Raw genomic sequence first — 20,890 nt, 5'->3', positions numbered from 1 at the left:
TAGCATTGTGATATTTAATTTACTCAGGGCTGGGTTAAGTAGATTTTTGATAGACCAAAAAATCATAGCTATGGGTTATGAGGAGGAGGCAAAAAGTGAAGATGACAACCCAATCAGCTATGATCTTATCAAATGGTGCACCAGATTTAAAGGACCAAATAGTTTACTCCTGATCTCAAATGCTTTATTTCTACATAATGGCAGAACTTAAATAGCAATTTGTCTGTTCCCTATTATTGCCAACTAGATTGAAAGGCTGGCTTGTCAACAGCCTGTTGGGATTCTGGCAACAAGTTGCAACAGGGAGTTTGGGAATACTTGTGGACAGTTGTGGAAAGAGGAAGATTGCAATCTGAGTTTGGCAATATTGGGAAAGCCAGCAACATTTGAAGATTATTGGAATCTGGAGTCAGGAAAGATCAGGAAGGCTAGGGTTGGGGAGGACAACCAGTGTTTAGAGTGGAGAAGATGGAGAGAAGAAGATTAGAGTTGGATACTGGGGAAGATAAGGGTGGCACAGTGGCTCAGTGGCTACCATTGCTGCCTCACAGTACCAGGTACCTGAGTTCAACTCCAGCCTTGGGTGATTGTCTGTGTGAATCTTGCATATTCTCCCCCTTTCTGCATGGGTTTCCATTTGGTAGTCCAGTTTCCTCCCACAGTCCAAAGACATACAGACATACATGCTAAATTGCCCTGTAGTGTCCAGGATGTGGGAGTTAGATGGATTCGCCATGAGAAATGCTGGGTTATAGTGATAGGATGGCATGGGAATCTGGATGGGTTGCTGTTAGAAGGGTTGGTGCAGACTTGATTGGATGAATGGATTTTTTTTCTGCATGGTAAGGATTCTATGATTCTAATACTGGTGGGATGATTGGAATGTGAAAACTGGAACCATTCAAGTTCAAGAAGGATCGCTCAGTGGTTAGCACTGCTGCCTCACAGTGCCAGGGACCAGGGCGAGTTTGGAGTTTGCACATTCTCACTGTCTGCGTGGGTTTCCTCCAGGTGCACTGGTTTCCCCCCTCAATCCAAAGATGTGCAGTTTAGGTGAGTTGGCCATGCTAGATTGCCCATAGTGTTCAGGGATTCAATGGATTCTGTGATAGGAAAGGGGTGATAGGTGGAAGATTAGACAGCTTGGTGGATGAAGAAGAATATTGGAAGCTGGAACCAGGAAAGATCAGGGTCATTGAAGCAGAATGTTTTGGCATGGAGTCAATCTGTATTGCAGTGGCTAGGGAGAAGGAAATCAGAAATACCAGGAGTACTGCTCTGGATGGGAGTTGGCAATTAGAAGTCACAGAGAGGAAACTCAATGGATAGGAGTTGGGGGAATGGTGTCCAGTCCCAAGGGATGTCAAAGCCTTGCCTCAGCAGGTAAACAGATGGATACTTACTTCCTGAATACTTGCCTTCTTTTAATTGGAAGGATTCCTGAGGCAAGAGAAGTCAGCCAACTATGGTTAGAATTGTATTTAAATACATGGCACCCAGCCTTAATATACTATTTTAATTGCTAACCACCTTCAAACTGGTTGGTGTCCTATCTGCGTCAAAACTAGAAATGCTGCTTGGGAGTCAAGATTCTTTTTTTTACACCTAACCCAAACCCATTGTTTTGAAAGATTAAATTTCCCACTAATGTATCTTTGCTTGTAATGCTGTACAATGCAAATACAAGAATGCAAAAAGATAAAGTTATTGTGGAAGAACTAACGGTTATTAGTAAGCGATGTATAGATTTCTAGGTTATGGATAATGTCCAAATGAGCCAATTGCATGGATGCAAATAGTCCAGTTTTACATATGGATGCATCAACATATATGGCTGGATATTGTTTCCCTGCTGTTGTGTGTGAAATTGGTGTGGCCCATAAAATAAAACAGGGTCTTCTCACTGCCTACTTCCCCAGTCCTGACTTGTCTACTATAGATTTTTTTTTTCTAATCAACTTGTACAGTGATGTTATCGCAAAACTGTGGAGCAGGTCTCCTGGCTCAAAGGTAAGAACACTATCATTACACCACAAAAGCCCTCACCTGTCTCCTGTAGGATATTTTCTAATCATCCTGTTCAGAGATGTTATTACACATTGCTGGAGCAAGTGGGACTTGAACCCAGGCTTCCACAGCCTAGAGAAAATGACACCACCATTGTACCACAAGTGTCTCCTATATTACAGTGAGCAGGCATGGCATCAGCTGGCCTGTTGAAGCCTTTCATTGGCCAGTTAAGGACTTCGTTTCACCAAATTTACGAGAGGCCAGGGAAGGCAGGAAGCATGGACGGTCTTCAACAGCATTCACTACGTGGGCTGCTGTCAGGTCTGAAGGGTGATATTTCCTTTAACTGGTCCCCTGTGTCCACTGGAGGCATCCCTCCCAAGATCATTACTTCCTTTAAGCTCCCCACCTAGTTTCTACAACATCCCATTTCCCCCTGCCCTCTCACTAACCTTTAAATCTGCTTTCATAAGCCATCTTCCATGGAGATTAGCTCTGATCCCAGTCGTATCTGCCGCTTGATTCTGGCATTGCTGAGACACCAGTGTATGCCTTCTCCCCACATGGTGCTGGAACCCCACTCAGAAACAATTAAGACTGCTCCCCAGCATAATACTGCTGTGGCTTGGCTGATTTTTGGTTTGCTAACAATCAACATTTTGAGCAGGGAAACTGGTAAATTACAACCCATATATTCTTTCTTTTTCCACATATGGCACACAAACATGAACTCATCCATTTAACAGTTCTGCTATGTAAATGAAATGTTGAAAATGTTCTCTGAATTGGTTTATGAAAACTGTTCAACAGATATTTCCTCAGAAAATAAAAGCATAAATAAAAACATCTCCCTACATCAGTCATTTTGCATCAAATCAATTTTTGTGCAGTTCTACCTTCATAAGTACGATGTCATATATTTATGCAGTGTGTTATGTAAATAGTTAGTGTACCTTTCATTTGCTGTTGTCATTCTGAGTTTAAAGATTGTGATTTCAAGCCTGAATCCCTGCAAACAGGTTCCTGGTTCTGGCCACTTATGTGAAATGGGACTTACTAAAGTCACAAAAAACAATTATTTGTGGGTTTGATCTTGACAACCTAACTTTTCAGTCTGCCTGGAGCTTTTGGCATGTTTGACCCACACCACCTTCTGAAATTATCTTTCATTAGAGTCCACTTGGTGAGGATGACCCTGACCTGTGTCCATCTGCTCTAATCTGATTTTCATTGCTTCACCACAGCAGTTGAAACTGCCTTACATTTTGGAATTCTCTCCCTCAATCTCTTAAACCTGCTAACCCTATCTCCACTTCCATGACACTGTTTAAACCTTTGATGAATCTTCTGGTGTCCTGCCCTGACTTTCTCCTTTGGCTCAGTTTTGTTGATATCATTCCTGCTTAGAACATAGGTACATTACACATGGGTAGTTAAAAGCCACTATTTAAATTCAATTTGTTGTTGCTTACGAAATGAAACCAGGAACTACAGACAATCTCAACAGTCTGTCAGTCTTTTGGCTGTAATGTACATATATGCAAATTCTAAACTGGGGCTATAATATGGCATGCTCTTGATTTTACAAACAGTAACCTACAACCCAAGCGGAACATTCGATTGTGTTGATATATAGAGGAATAAATTCATACTAACAACTTTGTTTTGTACATACTTTATTTTAATCGATGTACTTGCCATGTGCTAATTTGCCTTTTCTTTCTTTCTATCTTCAGAAACAGACGGGAAAGCAGACAACATATATAGAAAGCCCCCTGTCTACAGGCAACATGGTACAGTTTGCTAATTTCATGCTTTACTATCACTTTGCATGGTATTGCAATGTTAGGGTGTCATTTCATGGGCTTGCTCTGAAATTTGTTGTGTCTAGCTCCTGGTTTAAGAAATGTGTCTTGATATTATGGTATTTTCTTTAAATTGAAATGAAGGTGATGTAGATTATATTTTAATTTTGTGTGGAACTGCCTAAATTGAAAAACAAAATGGACAGGTGAAGAATGTTTCTGGCTATCTTAGTTTAAAGGAGGAGGAGGAGACAAATAAAAAAAAAAGTGGTTAGGTGATGCCATGTTTAAGTTTTACAGTTACTGTAATTACACCATCTGCTTTGCTCATAGAACCATACATTTGTTTATTCATTGCATAAGAAAAATATGCTGAAGACTGTAAATTATCATCAACACCTCTTTGCACAGTTGCACATACCTTAACATAATAAAGTACTGACTGTATAAATATTGGTGCAATTTAGGACATCCTTAGTGTTTCAGATGTTTCTCCTTATCTGTGAAACTAGGGCCTAATTTCATAGGCTAATTTCATTATATAATCAAAATAGCTCCAAGGAATGTTGGGTTCATTCTTGATGTTATCTAGCCACCAGCATTCCTTATCACTTTTGTTTCAAATACATGGATAATTTGTTTTAGGACCACAGTCCCTTCGATTGTTTTTTTATGCACAACAAACAATTGTCATTTGAAGTGGCCAATTCACACAGGTACTTTTGTGCAACCATGCAGCTTAGAGAACATTGCTAGCCAAGCACTGAAATTATATTTATCTTATTTCTTAAATGACATGGCAAAACACTCTTCACAATCACATATTCATTTCTATTCCACTCCCTCAAAAATGAAAATATTAGAAATATGCAAGTAAGAACTATATGTATATTGTAACATTGCTAAACAAATACTGTAATAATAGAGTTAAAAAGCACACACCACCAGGTTATAGTCCAACAGGTTTAATTGGAAGCACACTAGCTTTCAGAGCAACGGTCCGAAAGCTAGTGTGCTTCCAATTAAACCTGTTGAACTATAACCTGGTGTTGTGTGATTTTTAACTTTGTACACCCCAGTCCAACACCGGCATCTCCAAATCATGTAATAACAGAGTTTGACGGGAGTAATTGTTTTGAAATTACTAGGTGCACTTGTATTAATTGCTTAGCACTTCACACAAGGACCAGGAGAAAATAACAAACTCCTTTTCTTCTCAACGATTCTAAATATCTAGCATTGTTTCATCATAACTTCGTCAAAAAGTGAACAAATGTTGGTTACTTTACATGTTTATAACCAGGACGCACAATTCACAAGTACTTGGAAGAAGTCTTAAGAATACTATTGGAGGAGTGAGAAAATTTAACAATATACAAAGCAAGACACAACTATGTTTGTTCTATTCACTTGTTTTATCCATAATCATTTTTCTGTTAATATTTTTAATCAAGTAAGCATTTTTGGAGACAGTGTTCTGTATTGTTTTCATAAAGTGAGGATGGAAAAGTTGCAAGCTAAGGCTGGGTAGTCTTGTTCCGGAGATTTCTGATTAATGGTAGTGGATGCATTCTTTGCTGTGAATTCATCCGTAATGTACTCAATTCTATTATTCATTAATAAGAGAGGGAGAGACTTAAACATAGTCAGTCATAGGGATGTACAGTATGGAAACAGACCCTTTGGTCCAACCCGTCCATGCCGACCAGAAATCCCAACCCCATCTAGTCCCACCTGCCAGCACCCACCCAAATCCCTCAAAATCCTTCCTGTTTATATACCCATCCAAATGCCTCTTAAATGTTGCAATTGTACCAGCCTCCACCACTTCCTCTGGCAGCTCATTCCATACACGTACCACTCTCTGTGTGAAAACGTTGCCCCGTAGGTTCTTTTATATCTTTCCCCTCTCACCCTAAACCTATGCCCTCTAGTACTGCACTCCCTGACCCCAGGGAAAAGACTTTGCCTATTTACCCTATCCATGCCCCTCGTAATTTTGTAAACCTCTATAAGGTCACCCCTCAGCCTCTGATGCTCCAGGGAAAACAACCCCAGCCTGTTCAGCCTCTCCCTGTGGCTCAATTCCTCCAACCTTTGCAACATCCTTGTAAATCTTTTCTGAACCCTTTCAAGTTTCACAACGTTTTTCCAATAGGAAGGAGACCAGAATTGCATGCAATATTTCAATAGTGGCCTAACCAATGTCCTGTACAACCGCAACATGACCTCCCAACTCCTGTACTCAGTATTCTGACCGTTAAAGGAAAGAGTACCAAATGCCGCCTTCACTATCCTATCTACCTGCAACTCCATTTTCAAGGAGCTAACATGTGCCTCCCTTTTTTGCATTATTGCTAGCCAATGTTATAGGCTGAAGCAAAGAGATACAGACCCATCATATTGGTGCACAACTGCCAACTAGGCAGTTTGCCACAGACTACAGGCTATAAACTTTGTCAGAATGGACAAATGTCCTTTGAAACAGTGGTACATAATAAGGGATCAAAAGGGCGACAGATCCAACAATTAAAGATAATGGCTTTAGTGAGAAGTATTCACTGTATAAATGAATTCAACATTACAATATTCTTAGTGTTCCAGATATTTCCCCTTACCTGTGAAAATAGGATTTGACATATTCAAAGCAGCTTCATGAGGTTATGTGTTCATTCTTCCACTTTATCTAGCCACCAGCATTCAAAGGATCGTAGGATCCCTATCACTTTTGTTTCAAGTGCATGGATGATTTATTTAAGTGTGCACAGCCCCTTTTTTTAATGCAACAACATTCAGTGTAGTTTAAAGGGAGCAATTTGTGTAGTTACTACTGTGTTGCTATGCAGCCATGCAGCTTAGAGCCAACTATGAGCTGAAATGGTACTTATCTTACTGCCGAAATGATATTGCAATACAATTATTGTCACATATTAACTTTTTATTTCTTCAAAAATGAAATTATTAGAGATATTAGCAAGTAAGAAATATACATCTGTAGCAATGTTACTAAATAAATACCTTAAATACAGTTTGACTGAGATATCATTACTGACCACACTAACCAGTTGGAGAGATGGATGGAGCACCACCTTGTGGTTGTATTCTAGGGTGACCACTGTTACTGAGGGAGTTCTCAATACTTAGAAAGCCAGCATGTCGTGGAATAGCTAGATATTGAACCCACGGTGGAGAAGCTGAGCAAAGATACTGACTTATTTGCCATGAACATAGGTCCAGAAACTGATGCAGTACTGTCTGAATGTATCAAATAGAGGAAACTGGCAGAGTAAACCAGCACAGGTAATTGGAATTCTCTGAGAAATCTTTCTAGACTCAGATTTTGGATGGTTTTGAATCACTTAAGTTTGGCAGATACCCAGAAAAAGTTAGAGGATTGACAACCTACTTTAACTCTTGAGTACCCAGAGGACCTGTAATTCCATTCTCTTCAACCTCCAACATCCCTCCCAATGAAACCCACTAAAACTGTCACATCCCCACAACTCTTTCCATTCACCACCCTCCCACTCACTCATCTGCCATCCTACCTCCATATTTCTTCTTCATACTTTCCTTTTCTCAGTAACTGCCAAAGTGACTGCACATTCTGGCAAGTATACATGTGCAATTAAAATGCAAAAGTACAGATTTTTCTATCATCGATGTCCTGCTTCTTCCAGAACCTTCTGAAAATAGCATCTCATCGCCTTATTATTTAAACATATTGAATGATGTGAAGTTACTGTATTTACTGTGTGGGTAAAGAATAAACTCAGCTGGAAAAGTTAGAATTTGTCCATTCCAGTCAAAATAGCTTTTTAATGTCATTGTATGTCTTGAGTATTGCTAAACTTTATGGTTGCGGAGTCTCACTTAATCAGCTTTGGATTAAAATTAAAGCAATTTTTTTTTCTGCCCTTCTCTTTGGCTTTCACTGTTAATTCTATCCTTGCTTCCCTCTTTATTTGGTTTGTATGTCAGATTTGATATTGAATTTATTGTTCTAATATTGAGCTGAAACCAAAGATCAGCCACAATCATCTTGAATGGCAGAGCAGGCAAGACAGGTCATATGGTGCACTCCTGCTCTTTCTTCTTATGACACTTATTCTGTGGTTGTAACACTGTGCTGCTTGTTAACAGTGCTTCAGTGCTTAATCAGTAAGATACAAAGTTGCTTACCCAATACAAATAGGATCCAGATACAGTGCAGAGCGTGCCTCACTTTTGGATTGTTGACTGCTCTCCGATGGGCAAAAACCGATGGTCAGAAAGTCTCGGGGAACGCAAGTCTGGCGATGATCCATGCCACTGTTGAACTCATCCCAGCAGTGCCCTTTTCCTGCATTGGTTGCAAGGTGCAACTTTCAACCCCATGGCTACTAACCTCTCTTGCAATTTCTGTCCAGGCTTCCTTGGTCAGGCAGGCGGATACTCTGGTGCTGGCAGTGGGAAAGTGTGTCTCCTGCTGTTCCTCGACAGCTTGGAGAAGAACCTTCAGGGAGGCATCGCTGAATCACGTTTTCTGAGACTGTTCGCCAGAGGAAGGCTGAAATCAGGCTGATGCTTTTCGGGTTTGTATCAGCTGCTGCCGCACTGATGCTGCTGGCTTGGAGGCCCAGTGTGCATGTCTGAGTGCTGCTTAAAAACATCGCTTGGACCCTGATCCCATCAGTTGATGGTGGGTTCGGTGACTTCCTAGTTGCCCTGCTTCATAATTGGCCTGGCTCCATCTTGTGCACATTTTATCAGCTGGCTGTGGTATAATTGCAGTCAGCTAGTCATTCCTACCATATGTGGGGGTTTCGTGGAGTGCACCATCAGTCCATATGCCAAAAAAATAAATTCCGTTGACTGTTTGACCAGTGAAATAAGTCTTATGATTGATGCTATCTTGACAACTAAAAGGTCTAAGACTGAGCATCGCACTTGGCAAAATTCAGGTCTTAGGCCTTTCCAGGTGTCTGGCACATTACTGCTGCTCAGTATGTGAAGTGAACATTTAAAAATAGGTTTTCAGATTTTCCTCTTTGCTTATTAGCTGATAAAATTTGTACTTAGCGATAATTGTCAAATTACCATCAGAGTGTTTTGGATGACGAGCTGATTAGTTTTCCAATTTACTGCACTATCCAGGAACGTTAAGATGACTTGTACTATCCCTCCTGGCACAATCAAAGATTGAAACTGGAGTTTTCATCTGGTCTACATAGTTCAGTGTCCTAGACGTCAACTATTTAGGGATATTTCCATAAGCTTTCTGATCTGTGAAATATTAGAACTGGCTTTTCACCTATTTCATAAAATTGCTGCAATACATGGTCTCTGTCGAAACCATCTTCAGTAGTTTTATGAAAATCTCATGCATAGCCTTGTTATGTTATGTTTGCCATTTATTGAATAATTTTAGTTAACTTTCAATAATTTTGGTATGTTTGCAGCAATATTTATGTTACATTTAGAAACTTTTTATTCAGTTGGGCAGTAATGCAATACTGCACAATGCATTCCTTTCATGATACGCTGGTAACCTCACTCACCCTAACTGGAAGTGAATAGAGAGAAAATTGCGACTCAGTTATTATTTGTTCTAGAAGTTCACTTCTGCTGTTCTCACCAATAATTATCATCAGTTTTCAGCATACTATCTGTTAACCCCTATTTATTTGATTTTCAAATGGATTGCTATGTAAATTCCCTATCTCCAACACAGATGAGATAAAACATACCAATTATATTTAAATGATTCCTACCCTGAGAATTCCTGGAAAAGACCCTTCCTTATGGGACAGAGGAGTTCTGTCCAGGAACCTCTCAGCTAGCAATGGAAGCAGTCGTCTTTTTGTAGCAGTAAGTGTGCCTTGTTCTGTAATTTAAATATCCAGCAGCATCACCAACCACTTTGATATTTGACAGTTACTATGAAAGGGTAAGTGTGTAAATGAGTGGCGTTTTGAGTTTGGGTGCCTGATGGGTGAGGGGGATGGAGTATCAGGTTAGTTGATGAATGTAAGGAAGTGGAGTGGCGAGATGCGGTGTTGGGAGTGGGGGATATCAAGTCCAGCAGGAAGGGGAAAGGGGAGTCGGATCCAGTGGGGTGAGTATTGGGGGAGAAGTGGAATTGTATCAGGGAGGTAGAGAGACATTTGGAGGATATCACATCAGGCCCAGCAGGTTGGTGGGAGAATGTGTTAGGTTGGGGAGTGGATGGAGGGTGTTGAGTCCAGCAGAGGGACTTGGGCATCAGATTGGTCTGAGAATGAGGAAGGGTGTTGGGCTGAAGGTTGGGGATTAGGCAATGGTTATGTGAGAAGTCAGTTTCAGTGGAGTAGGGACAGTAAGGGGTTGTCAGGTCTGACAGTTCAGGTGGGATCCAGTGGAGTTAGATGAATGGTTTGGGGTTCAAGTCTACAAGGGTGCTGTTGAGTTGGAGCTGTCAGGGTAGGAGTGATTTTGATTTTAAGGATATGTCAAGTCAGGGAGATAGTGGCAGGTTGGTGAGGTGGTGGGGATGGGCAGGGGAAGAATTTTGGTTGTGGTAGTATTGAAGGCAGTAGCCAGGTGGTGACAGGACAAGAGGGAAGGGTCAAGTCAAACTGTGTCAGACCTGGGTGGGGGCAATAATGTTGGGGGTGGTATTGGTACAATTGGAGTGCTCAGTGGTGAGTTCAAGGTTGCAGTTAATTACTCGGGGCTAAAGTATGTTTGTAATCTATTCCTGTGTAATTGTTTAACTTAAATGTATCAGAACCCTTAAAATTTGTTGACCTTCAGGGTTTTTCAGAGGGTTCCAATTACAAGGGAATTGCTCATTGGAATTTTCAATATCTCGGGCAGTGTCCTCGGAATATGCTGTACCAGGATTTTCATATGGCTTCAATGCACTAGTCTACATTGTAACAACTATACCCCCCCATCAAAATTTCTGAGTCACTGTTCCCATTCCCTATCTTTCTGCTCCCCAATCAACAAAATCATTCTTTGTCGTTGCTCTCTTTTAACAAGATTTTGTCTTTTACAAGTGCTTCATCTCCTCCCATCTATAGAATTGCACTCTGCATTGTGCCTGATAGAGCCTCATTTCCCTGAGCTTTTACTCCTGTTGACGGGGTCTTATACACCCACAAGTGTGATTGTGATTGATCTTAAGCTGTGATCTTAAGCTTTCGTTAAAATTCACAAACTAGTGACAACTCTTGGTTAAATTAGATTCCCTACAGTGTGGAAACAGACCCTTCGGCCCAACAAGTCCACACTGACAGTAAGTCCACAAAGAGTAACCCACCCCAGACCAATTTCTCTCTGACTAATGCACCTATCACTATGGGCAATTTAGCGTGGCCAATTCACCTAACCTGTACATCTTTTGGATTGTGGGAGGAAATCGGAGCACCTGGAGGAAATCCATGCAGACACAGGGAGAAAGTGCATACTCCATACAGTCACCCCGATGCTGGAATCGAAACTGGGTCCCTGGCGCTGTGAAGCAGCAGTGCTAACCACTGAGCCACTGGGCAAGGATGGCTCAATGGCTAGCACTCCTGCCTCACAGCGCCAGGGACTTGAGTTCAATTCCACCCTTGGGTGACTGGGTAACTCTTCTGAAAGCACCTAATTAATTGACTTGGACTGTGTAATTCAGAGAGCGGACTTTAGACAAGTCAAATCGATGAGCTCTCTGAGAATATTGTGATGAAAGCTCACTGGACCTGCAACATTGACTGCACTTTCTTTCCACAGATGATGCCAGATCTGTTGAGTTTCTTCAATATTTTCTGTTATTGCGGTATATTTCAATTGATCAGTTGCAGTATTAAACATTGGTAGGGACATTGTATTATTCATAAAGAGTTAGAAACTGATTATAATGCAGATGTACGTTCAGGATGCATTCCTGGATTTCCTGATGAAGGGCTTTTACCTAAAACATCGATTTTCCTGCTGCTTGGATGTTGTCTGACCTGTGCTTTTCCAGCACCACTCTAATCTTGACTCTCATCTCCAGCGTCTGCAGTCCTCACTTTCTCCTATTTATTGATGCAGTACAGTCAGATGCCAAGCAACAGCAGATCTGCATGTTAACCACTTGGAGAACTGAGAGAAATCCAACTGTTGAAGCATTTGAGTATAAAAGGTGTGATTATTATATTCAAACTTCTGGGAAGAAGATATGATGGAAGCAATAAGTTTCAAAGTTACTGTTTGTCATGTTCTTGCACTGCAAACCATTGAGCTAACTGTGGGCGGCATGGTGGCTCAGTGGTTAATACTGTTGCCTCACAGCACCAGAGACCTGGGTTCGATTCCAGCCTCGGGCAACTGTGTGGAGTTTGCACATTCTCCCCGTGTCTGCATGGGTTTGCTCCGGGTGCTCTGGTTTTCTCGCATAATCCAGAGATGTGCAGGTTAGGTGAACCGGCCATGCTAAACTGTTCAGGCATGTGTAGGTGCATGAATCAGGAGTAAATGGAGAATAATAGGGTAGGGGCATAAGTTTGGTTGGGATGCTCTTCGGAGGGTCGGTGTGGATTTGTTGGGTCGGAGGGTCTGTTTCCACCGTGTAGGGAATCTAATCTAATCTAATTTTGTTGAGGAATCAGGGATCCCGCCTGCCAGTGAAATGCATGCGCTGCCTCTTTGCAGGAAGGTCAGTTGGACCATGAGTCCATCAGGCAATGGCGAGGCAACTGCCAGGCAATCCCTGAAATCAAGACCCTAGGGTGGAAGTATCACCTACTGAGAACTGCCAGCCAAGCAGACATTGTCACCTCTTGTGCTGAGCAGCATCACAGGAGTGGCAGTAGCTACTGTAGTACAATACTTAGTGGAGTCACGAGTTTATGGGGAGGCCAAAGAGGCAACTTTCAACGGATCATCACCCGTCCTTTCCACCCGTCCACACAGCACTCTCTCCCTATTCTCTGTGAGGCACTTAAGTTATCATTCATGAAATTTAATAAGGCACAATCTTCTCAGATAAAGCCAAAGCCAACTAGACCAGAGAAGGAAAAGAACCTGTCACTGAGGAACCAAATCACGGCTTCACTACAGTGCTCCATTTTTGCTGCTTGCCAGCTGTAATTGAGAGCAATCTGCTGCTGCATACGCAATATAACATCTTCCTCAGTCCCCAGATGTCCCATTCAGTGGACAGCAAAAAGGTTCCTGGCCTCCATTGTCCAAGTTTCTATTCCAGAGAAAAGCAAACATAAACAAAACTTTAGAAATATTAAGAGCTAAATGCATGCAAATTGTAGAGGTGACTATCACATCCCTGTCCCTAATAGGTTAGGAGCTTTTCTCCAGAAGAGCAAACTGTTTTTTTGTATTTGCTCTGTCTATTTCAGCTGGCCTGAATTTCATTCTCAAGTCAGAAAAATCTCTGACTCCATAAACCCAACTTTGGAGAAGATGTTCTAATTTTCTTTCTTAGGTAGGGGTGAGATGGAGGGGATATTAGATGGAATCCAGTCTGCCACCCACAAAAACATTCAGTGATGGCTATGAGAAAAGCCAGCTTTGATCTGGGATTTCATACCAACTTTAAAAAAAAACTAAAAATAAATCTCATCCAGCTTACTCTTTTCACATTTCCTCATCCCCGCATACATTTATATGTCTTATCCGTGCAAGCTCATACCACTCCCTTGCCCCATCTACTAGCCATAGACTCTCATATCATCCATGCTAACCCTACCTCTTTAGCCAGCTGTATGGCCCATCATGTCCTCCCTATCGAACATTTGCCTCTCTACCCAATTCCATGAGCACTTTATCCTCTGTGTTAATTTTCTGCCAACAAATACCCTCACTCTGTCCTGTGCCTGTATACCCTCTGTCCTGTGCCTGTATGCCAACAAACTTTGATCTGACAATCAAAGCAGGCACTTTAATCTTGACTGCCCACTCTGGGATCCCCATTGTAGAAAGAAATGTCCTTGTGGGAGGTGATCCTCCCTTTTATCTCCAAAGTCAAAGCATATCGACCTACTGGCCTCCCCCACTGCCTCTGAATTCTTCCTACCTACTTCAGAATTGAGGCTAAGCAGGAAGCAGCCCTCAAGTGACCAATAATTGTCAGTTTAAACACTTCAGTTAGTGCAATGCCACAGACTGTCCGAGCCTTGCCTGACCAATGTAAAATTGTGGACAGGACTTGGAGAGATGAGAAGGCACTTCAGGAGTTTTTTAGGCCCCCATCTGCAAACCCATAGGCAGTGGATTATAAAATTCTTCTCTATATCTTTAAGGTGATAAGCTCAAGAATTCTGTCTTGTAAAATACTAATCAAATGTGCAATCAACATAATATTTACCAACTCGGGAGCAGTTACGTTTGTTCTGGGAGATGCCAGTGTAATGATGTAATTGGACTGGTTATCCAGAGCCCCAGGCTGCTATCTAGGCCAGACACCACAAAACCTCTTTAAGCAGGTAGCCCAGACCATAACTTTGCTATTTGTTTAGCTAGGTGTATAGTGGATGTACCCTGTGTAAATTAGCTGGGTCGACTGCCAAGTTTTAAACAAACAAAATTTAATTACAAAATCATGGAATGAAACACAAAGAACAACAAATAGAATACCCGATAACTTATCCTATCCAAATCGACTTAATAATGCTATTCCGAAAACACACACATCCCTTAGCACAAACAGTAAAACATGGCACAGGCAACTTAAGTTTGCAAGGAGAGAGAGAAGTCAGCAGCTTGTTTCACACATCCCCTGCTGCAGCTGAACCAAAAAATACCCCTAGATGCCAGGACTGGCCATTCCCCTTTCATTATACAAGTTAGTTCTAAAACATGAAAGCCTTTGAGCTGAGGTATCAAGTATTTAGGAGTAAACAAAAAGGGCCCCAATAAACCATTCATCTCTGCACCATCTCAGCCGTTTTGGAGCCTGGACCATTTTATGACCCCTCTGAAAAAAATCAAGGACATAGTAACTTTGAGAAAAAGGACCAACTTTGTGACAAGTGACATGAGTCTGTGTCCCACCAATGGCAACTGGTGGAATTTGAATTTAATACGATTTTAGAATTTTCTGTTGAAAAGGGCTAGTCCATTTTCAATTGGTGTAAAAGAACATCTGGTTCACTATTTGCATCCTTCTGCTCTGGCCTACATGCAAATCCAGATCCAGTCCCGGGTGGTTGATTCTTAACTGCTCTCTGGACAGTTGGAGATGGGCGATAACCAAGCTAGTGATTGCCATACCCCATGAAAGAATAAAGAAGAAAATATTGAGTGGCAAGTAAGTGGAGAGAACATTCGATAGTCAAACATTTTTTGCAAAGCTATTATTCACAAATCAGCAGGCAGCAAAGTTCAGACCAATCAAATTGTAAAATAATTTCAAGCAGCTCTTTTCTGAAGCTATGTTCTTTTTAGATTAATGACGAAGCACAGCTGAAAATGTAATTTGTGACATGAACTTATTTTAAGGATATTCAAATGACAAATTTTAAACATAAACCCATCTATTATGATTTTCAAAATCTCTGTAAAAACATTCCTATACACATGGCTTGTGACCAGATTGCAAGTTATTTCCCAGTACTTGTGATAACTTTCCTGCTGGTATTTCTCAAACTTTTATAATCTTCACTTGCAACATGTTACAATTTTACACTCAGTATAATCATATTCCTGACAAAATCTCATTAACCACCACAGCAGGAAATAAACTATTGGCGTCCATGTGGCTGCACTTCATTGATTTAATGCCAATTTTTCATAATACTAAAAAAGTAGAATGAATGTTTGTGAAGCTACATTTGAATAAAATCAGGCTTACAGGCCATATTGAGCTTATTAGCAATCCACAGCTGCTGTACCAGCAGTTGCTGTGAAGGATTATTCGGCCTATGAATAGGAGCAAGAGTCCTGCTTTGTTGGTCGTCTTGGTCATTACAAGTAGTTATTAATGGAATTTGTGTGAAATTGGTTGAGACTGGACTGAATAAATAATGACGTACCTTTCACCTTAACATTTTGTTTGAAATTAACACAGGAGAAAAAGGTCTAATGTGAACAGATACCAGCTATTTTGGGTCTCCAGTTAATTTTTTGTTAATTTTATGCAGTTTGATGGCATTAACACAGGATCCATTTATGTTCCTATAAATCGGAACAATGTGAAACGGGGTTGTTGGACTTGCATTTTTGTGATGTGTATCTCTTATAAATACATGTTTCTAAAGCTGTGCAAAGATTAGCTGCAATTCTGTCAATCATTTTTTGGATGTTTTCTTCACTCGCCTGCTTTCTGGAGTAAAGCACCTCAGAGCTCCTAGCCTCATATTCCTTCAGAAAGTTGGCACAACAGTATTGCAGTTTTAACTTTATGCCTTCAAATTATATAAAATTAAATCTTAAAAAGAATTGTAATAGCATGAGAGACAGCATAGAACAATTTTATTTCTAATGCAGTCATGTCCACTTACTCCAAGTCCATTAATGTTGATAGCTATTTAAGTTAGAAAGAAAAGAAATGTTCCAGCTCCTTCTCTGAGATGGAGCGTATATTTTAAATTATGCTTCACTGAGATACATTTTTCAATGTGTTCATGTCAACATAAACATGGACATGTTTAATTTTTAAAAAACTTTCAAACCCTTAATAGTTTTTTTAAAAAGTCTTTAACAGTATGATGCACTTCAATCACCACTACTGTTGGCAAGCCCTTCTTTGTCTGCACATGATGAATCTGCCAGAGATTCATCACTCTGTCTTTTGGTCCTTCTGCCTTTGGTCAATCTCTGAAAGTAATAGTTACAAAGGCACTTGTAAGCGGTGATTTCAGACAAACAAAAAACATTTTGTATCTACCACATTCTGGCAAGAGACTGAAATTAAGATGCCAAGTCAAGATCCTGAGTCCTGGCTGCCTTTACATTTATTAAGAACCACATTTGTGTCAAGAAAACAAAGCCCTGAATAACTGGTTTCCAAGCTATTGAAACTGAATGTGAGGTGTACCAGGACCCAGTTAGTTTATGTTGACAAAATTGCAATGATCCTTAATATAATTAACGTAACTAGGTGCAACTGAATTCATAACACAAGCAGGGCTATCTGCTTTTGTCCCCAATCCATAATACTGTTTCATTATCCATCCCAACCTACACCTTGGGCTCCAAGCTCCTGACAAAAACATAGTAAAAAGATAAAGTGCTGAGGAAGCCAAGCAAGTCTGGCATCATCTGTGGAAAGAGAAGAAGAGTAAATACTGAGTCCAATATGACTGCTCTTCAAAATCTGTCCTTTTGAAATTGATAAACTGGGTTAAATACAAAAACGAAATTAATTTATGCCATTATGTTTTCCAGAGATTTTACAATCTCATTGAATTACTTAATAATTGTCACCATGAATATTGTCATTATGGAATATTGACCTAGATGATTTTCACAAGAACGACCATTCATTTGACTAGGGATCTAAACTAGCCCAAAGTACCATGTGCTGTAGACCTTTGAGGCTCCCAGTATTTCCGACACATATGGCTCAGACATGGAAACATTCCCTTGTTCTGTAGATTGAGTTATTGAAAAAAATGTTTGGCACTTGTTCTAGTGATGGAATTGATGAGATGCACCAGGCAGGATGTCAGCGGTATTTTAGATTTATATCATGCTTTTTCATAGGTCAAAGACTAGTACAGCACTTGGTTCAGTCTTTGATCACTTGCTGGTCTGTCATTCATCTATCTCAGGCTAACTTCTATTCAGAAACAGCATTTTGAAGTCACTTGCAGCACTTTTACTACAAGCATGCCTGCTTCAAAGTCAGTGGCAGTAGAGGTGACCACGGTCAGAAAAAGCACCCTCCGCATTCATCAGAACTTTTAAATTACGCTCCAACTGTGCTGAAATGATACTCCCCAAATCCAGAAATTTGAGAACTTATATTTCTTATCACTAGTTTAGCAATTAGAATTTAGAAGCTTTACTCAATTTTCCATGTTGACGCTAACAGTATTGTGTTACAGTGGGTGATTGGCGAAGCAGAGGGTTTTGGAGTGAAGACGGTGATGAAGAAGGACATGTTTATTTGAACCAAGATGGCAAAAAGGTGAGGCATTAAACTAGTTGAACATAAAAAGTTATGTGACAGTATTTGAAGATGAAAGGAATATTCTTTCTTGGAGTCCTTCCTTTATTACTTAATTAACATAACTTAATGAATAATATGAGCATTTTCTCATAACAGAACTTGGCTGTCACATTAGCACTTCAGTATTATTCAATCGCTGGTAATGCATTTTTTTAAAAAGTGTGTGGTCATGAAAGGAGCTATATAAATATATAAATAGTATTATCGTTTATTACAGATCTTCTGATCCAAGGGCCTTGAAATTGGATTGAGTTTTAGTAACAACATTTGATATCTTAATTTGAAACTGTTCACTCTGCCATTTTAGTGAAGGATCCAAGTAATTTAAGTAAAGGTTGACATCATTGATAGTATAACGGAAAGAGCAATTTCAAACCAGCAATTCATGTTCAAGCCATGGCATTACTTCAGAGTCTGGCTTATCTGGAGATAGTGAGATTTTTGCTGAGGTTTCATTAGTGCTTACAATCATTGTAATTTCTGCAATTTGAAGGTATTTGCTTCTGAAAGGAGTATTGAAGTGTAAGATCTTTATTTAAACACACATAACCACCACTGTTAAGGTTAACATTTTTTTTGCAATTATCATCTCTTTGAGAAGTTTTCCATGACTAATACCAGCAATGTGCATGTCTGGTTTCTTGGACATGTTTAGATATGATGTTATGTCTTACCAAGCTAATCAGAATTAACAGGCATACCATCATCAGAAGAAGTGACATAATTACGTTTTCCCTGCTTAAAATGGATAATGTAGATACAAATGGTCATCAGTTTAGCTCATTCACTCACATGTAGTCATGCCTCACCACACTAAAAATTCTTTACAAATTGAATTTGTTTCAGAATGTTCCTGCTTTTTGCATCTTTCCTGAAGTTATTGAGATATGTCCCTTTACTCATTAAGGCATCCAAGTCTACCTTTAAATGACCACAAAAAAAAGACCTGAAACAAAAAACAGTGTGTTGCAGAGACAAAGCAGCTCTGGCAGCATCTGGCAGAGAAAGCAGAATTAATGTTTTGAGTTTGGTGATGATCTCTGTCTGTTTTTATTTCATATTTCCAGCATCTGCAGTTCTTTCTGTTTATTTATGAGAAACAACCTAATCCTTTCAGTCAGGAGAAGCAGTCAGTGTAATAATCCAGATTTTAGAGGTGCAATTGAACAATGCTGTGAAATTTTCAGCAACTTTTTGTGTTCAAAGATGTGCAGTTAAATGCAGAAATCCCAAAGGCGCAGTTAATGATTCTGCTGTTTCCCTGTGGTGCCCATCATTGAAGTATTCACAGACCACAGTCAATTAGAAATCCTGAACTGAAGAGAGCTTCCCTTTTTCTTCAGAATATTTGTTAAAAATACAAAATGCCCTACGTTTATTAATGTGGTATAATTGGGAATACAATGTCTAAATGTGCTAAAGTCAAAGAATAAGAAGCTGCCAGAAGGACATGAAACACAAGGCAGACAGGGAAGGGATACTGTGCATGTATATTGCTGTCCAACCAGTATTCAGTTTTGAAAGTGCTGGTTTCTCTGGGGAGTACAGCCAGAGCCAGGTTCTTGGCATCACCCACTGCAAGGAAGAAATTGGAATGGAAGACCAATACTTGTAGAGAATTTGAAAGTTAGGGGGGCAGTCTAGAATTAGGGGCTATGCAGTCTGGAAGTGGGCTAGGTCATTTAGGACTGAGCAGAGAAAATATTTTTTCACCTAAAGGGTAGTGAGCTTGTGGAATTCTCTAACTCAGAAGGCTGTGGAGGCCAGAGCACTGAATATATATACAAGAAAGAGAGAGACACATTTTTAGATTTTAAAGGCATTAAGGACTATTGGGAGAATGTAGGAATATGGCATTAAGATTAGAGGAATGGCATATCAGGCTCGAATGTCCAAATAGTCTACTACTCCTGTTATTTGTGTTTCGTTGGCCCCAGATATGATTCCAAGATTTTTTGTTGCCTTCCTGGTGCCAGGGTCACTGTGGCTACAAAGCATTTTTCAGAGACAGAATGAATAGACGGAGGCTTAGATTTGCAATGGCACCACAGTCATATGCAGAAAGCAGAATGAGGCCTCAAGGCAGAGATTAGGGAACTAGGAGAGATTTTGTAAAGTAGGACCTCTGCGGTAATAGTGTACACATTTTTCATGGTAACGTGCTAGTGAGTACAGAGGTGGGAAGACAGAGCTGATAAAATGTGGCTGGAGAGATTGTGCAAGAAGGGAACGCTTTGACTCTTGAGGCATTAAAGGGGATGGTGTAAGCTGGTTCCAAATTGCACTTCAATTTGGGGGCAAAATTCTCACAGAGGGGCTTTGCTACAACTGGGCAAAGTGCTGGAAAAATCTGTGTCCTAATGATGCTTGAGCTGCTCAGTGTTGCAGCTCTTTTAGGTTTTTATTTTAAGTGAACCATGGCATATGGGTGTGAAAGAGTGGTACTTGTCGTGCTTCATTGGTCAGTGCAGTGAAGTGACAGGCGTGGATTGAACATGAGGTATATGGTAGTAATGTCTCTCTTTTTATTCAGTTGTGGGAAGTGGGCACCACTGGCTGGCCAGCATTTATTGTCTGTCCCTGATTGCCCTTGAGAAGGTAGTGGTGATCTTCATTCTTGTACTCTGCAGTCCATGTGCTATATGTACCACAATGCATTAGGGAAGGTGTCCCAGGTTTATGACCCAGTGACAGTGAAGGAATGGTGATATATTCCCAAGTCAGAATGGTAAGTGTCTAAGAGGGCAGCTTGTAAATAGTGTTGTTCCTAGGTTTCTGCTCCCCTTGTCCTTCTAGACGTAATTGCTGTCGAAGGATCTTTGGTGAACTTCTGCAGTCCATCTTGTAGATGGTATAACCTGCTGGTAGTGGAGGAATTGGCTGTTTGTGACTGATGTCAATCAATTGAATTTCACAACTAATCTTGCAGGAACCGGTTTGGGCAAAGTTCACA

At 40.4% G+C, this 20,890-nt stretch overlaps 1 protein-coding gene across 1 annotated transcript in view; it reads left to right on the top strand.

The window, feature by feature from the left end:
* Positions 1-20,890, top strand: part of ablim2 (actin binding LIM protein family, member 2) — a 407,210-nt gene that overhangs the window by 278,844 nt on the left and 107,476 nt on the right. Inside the window, exons 15-16 of the mRNA XM_072577791.1 lie at positions 3,747-3,803; positions 17,813-17,895. Coding sequence (XP_072433892.1) covers positions 3,747-3,803; positions 17,813-17,895 — 140 coding nt within the window. The remainder of the gene's footprint in view (positions 1-3,746; positions 3,804-17,812; positions 17,896-20,890) is intronic.

Source organism: Chiloscyllium punctatum, chromosome 1, assembly GCF_047496795.1.
Source record: "Chiloscyllium punctatum isolate Juve2018m chromosome 1, sChiPun1.3, whole genome shotgun sequence".
NCBI classification, from domain to species: domain Eukaryota; kingdom Metazoa; phylum Chordata; class Chondrichthyes; order Orectolobiformes; family Hemiscylliidae; genus Chiloscyllium; species Chiloscyllium punctatum.
Note: the sequence above shows the minus strand (reverse complement) of the source record. Positions and strands in the feature narration are given on the sequence as shown.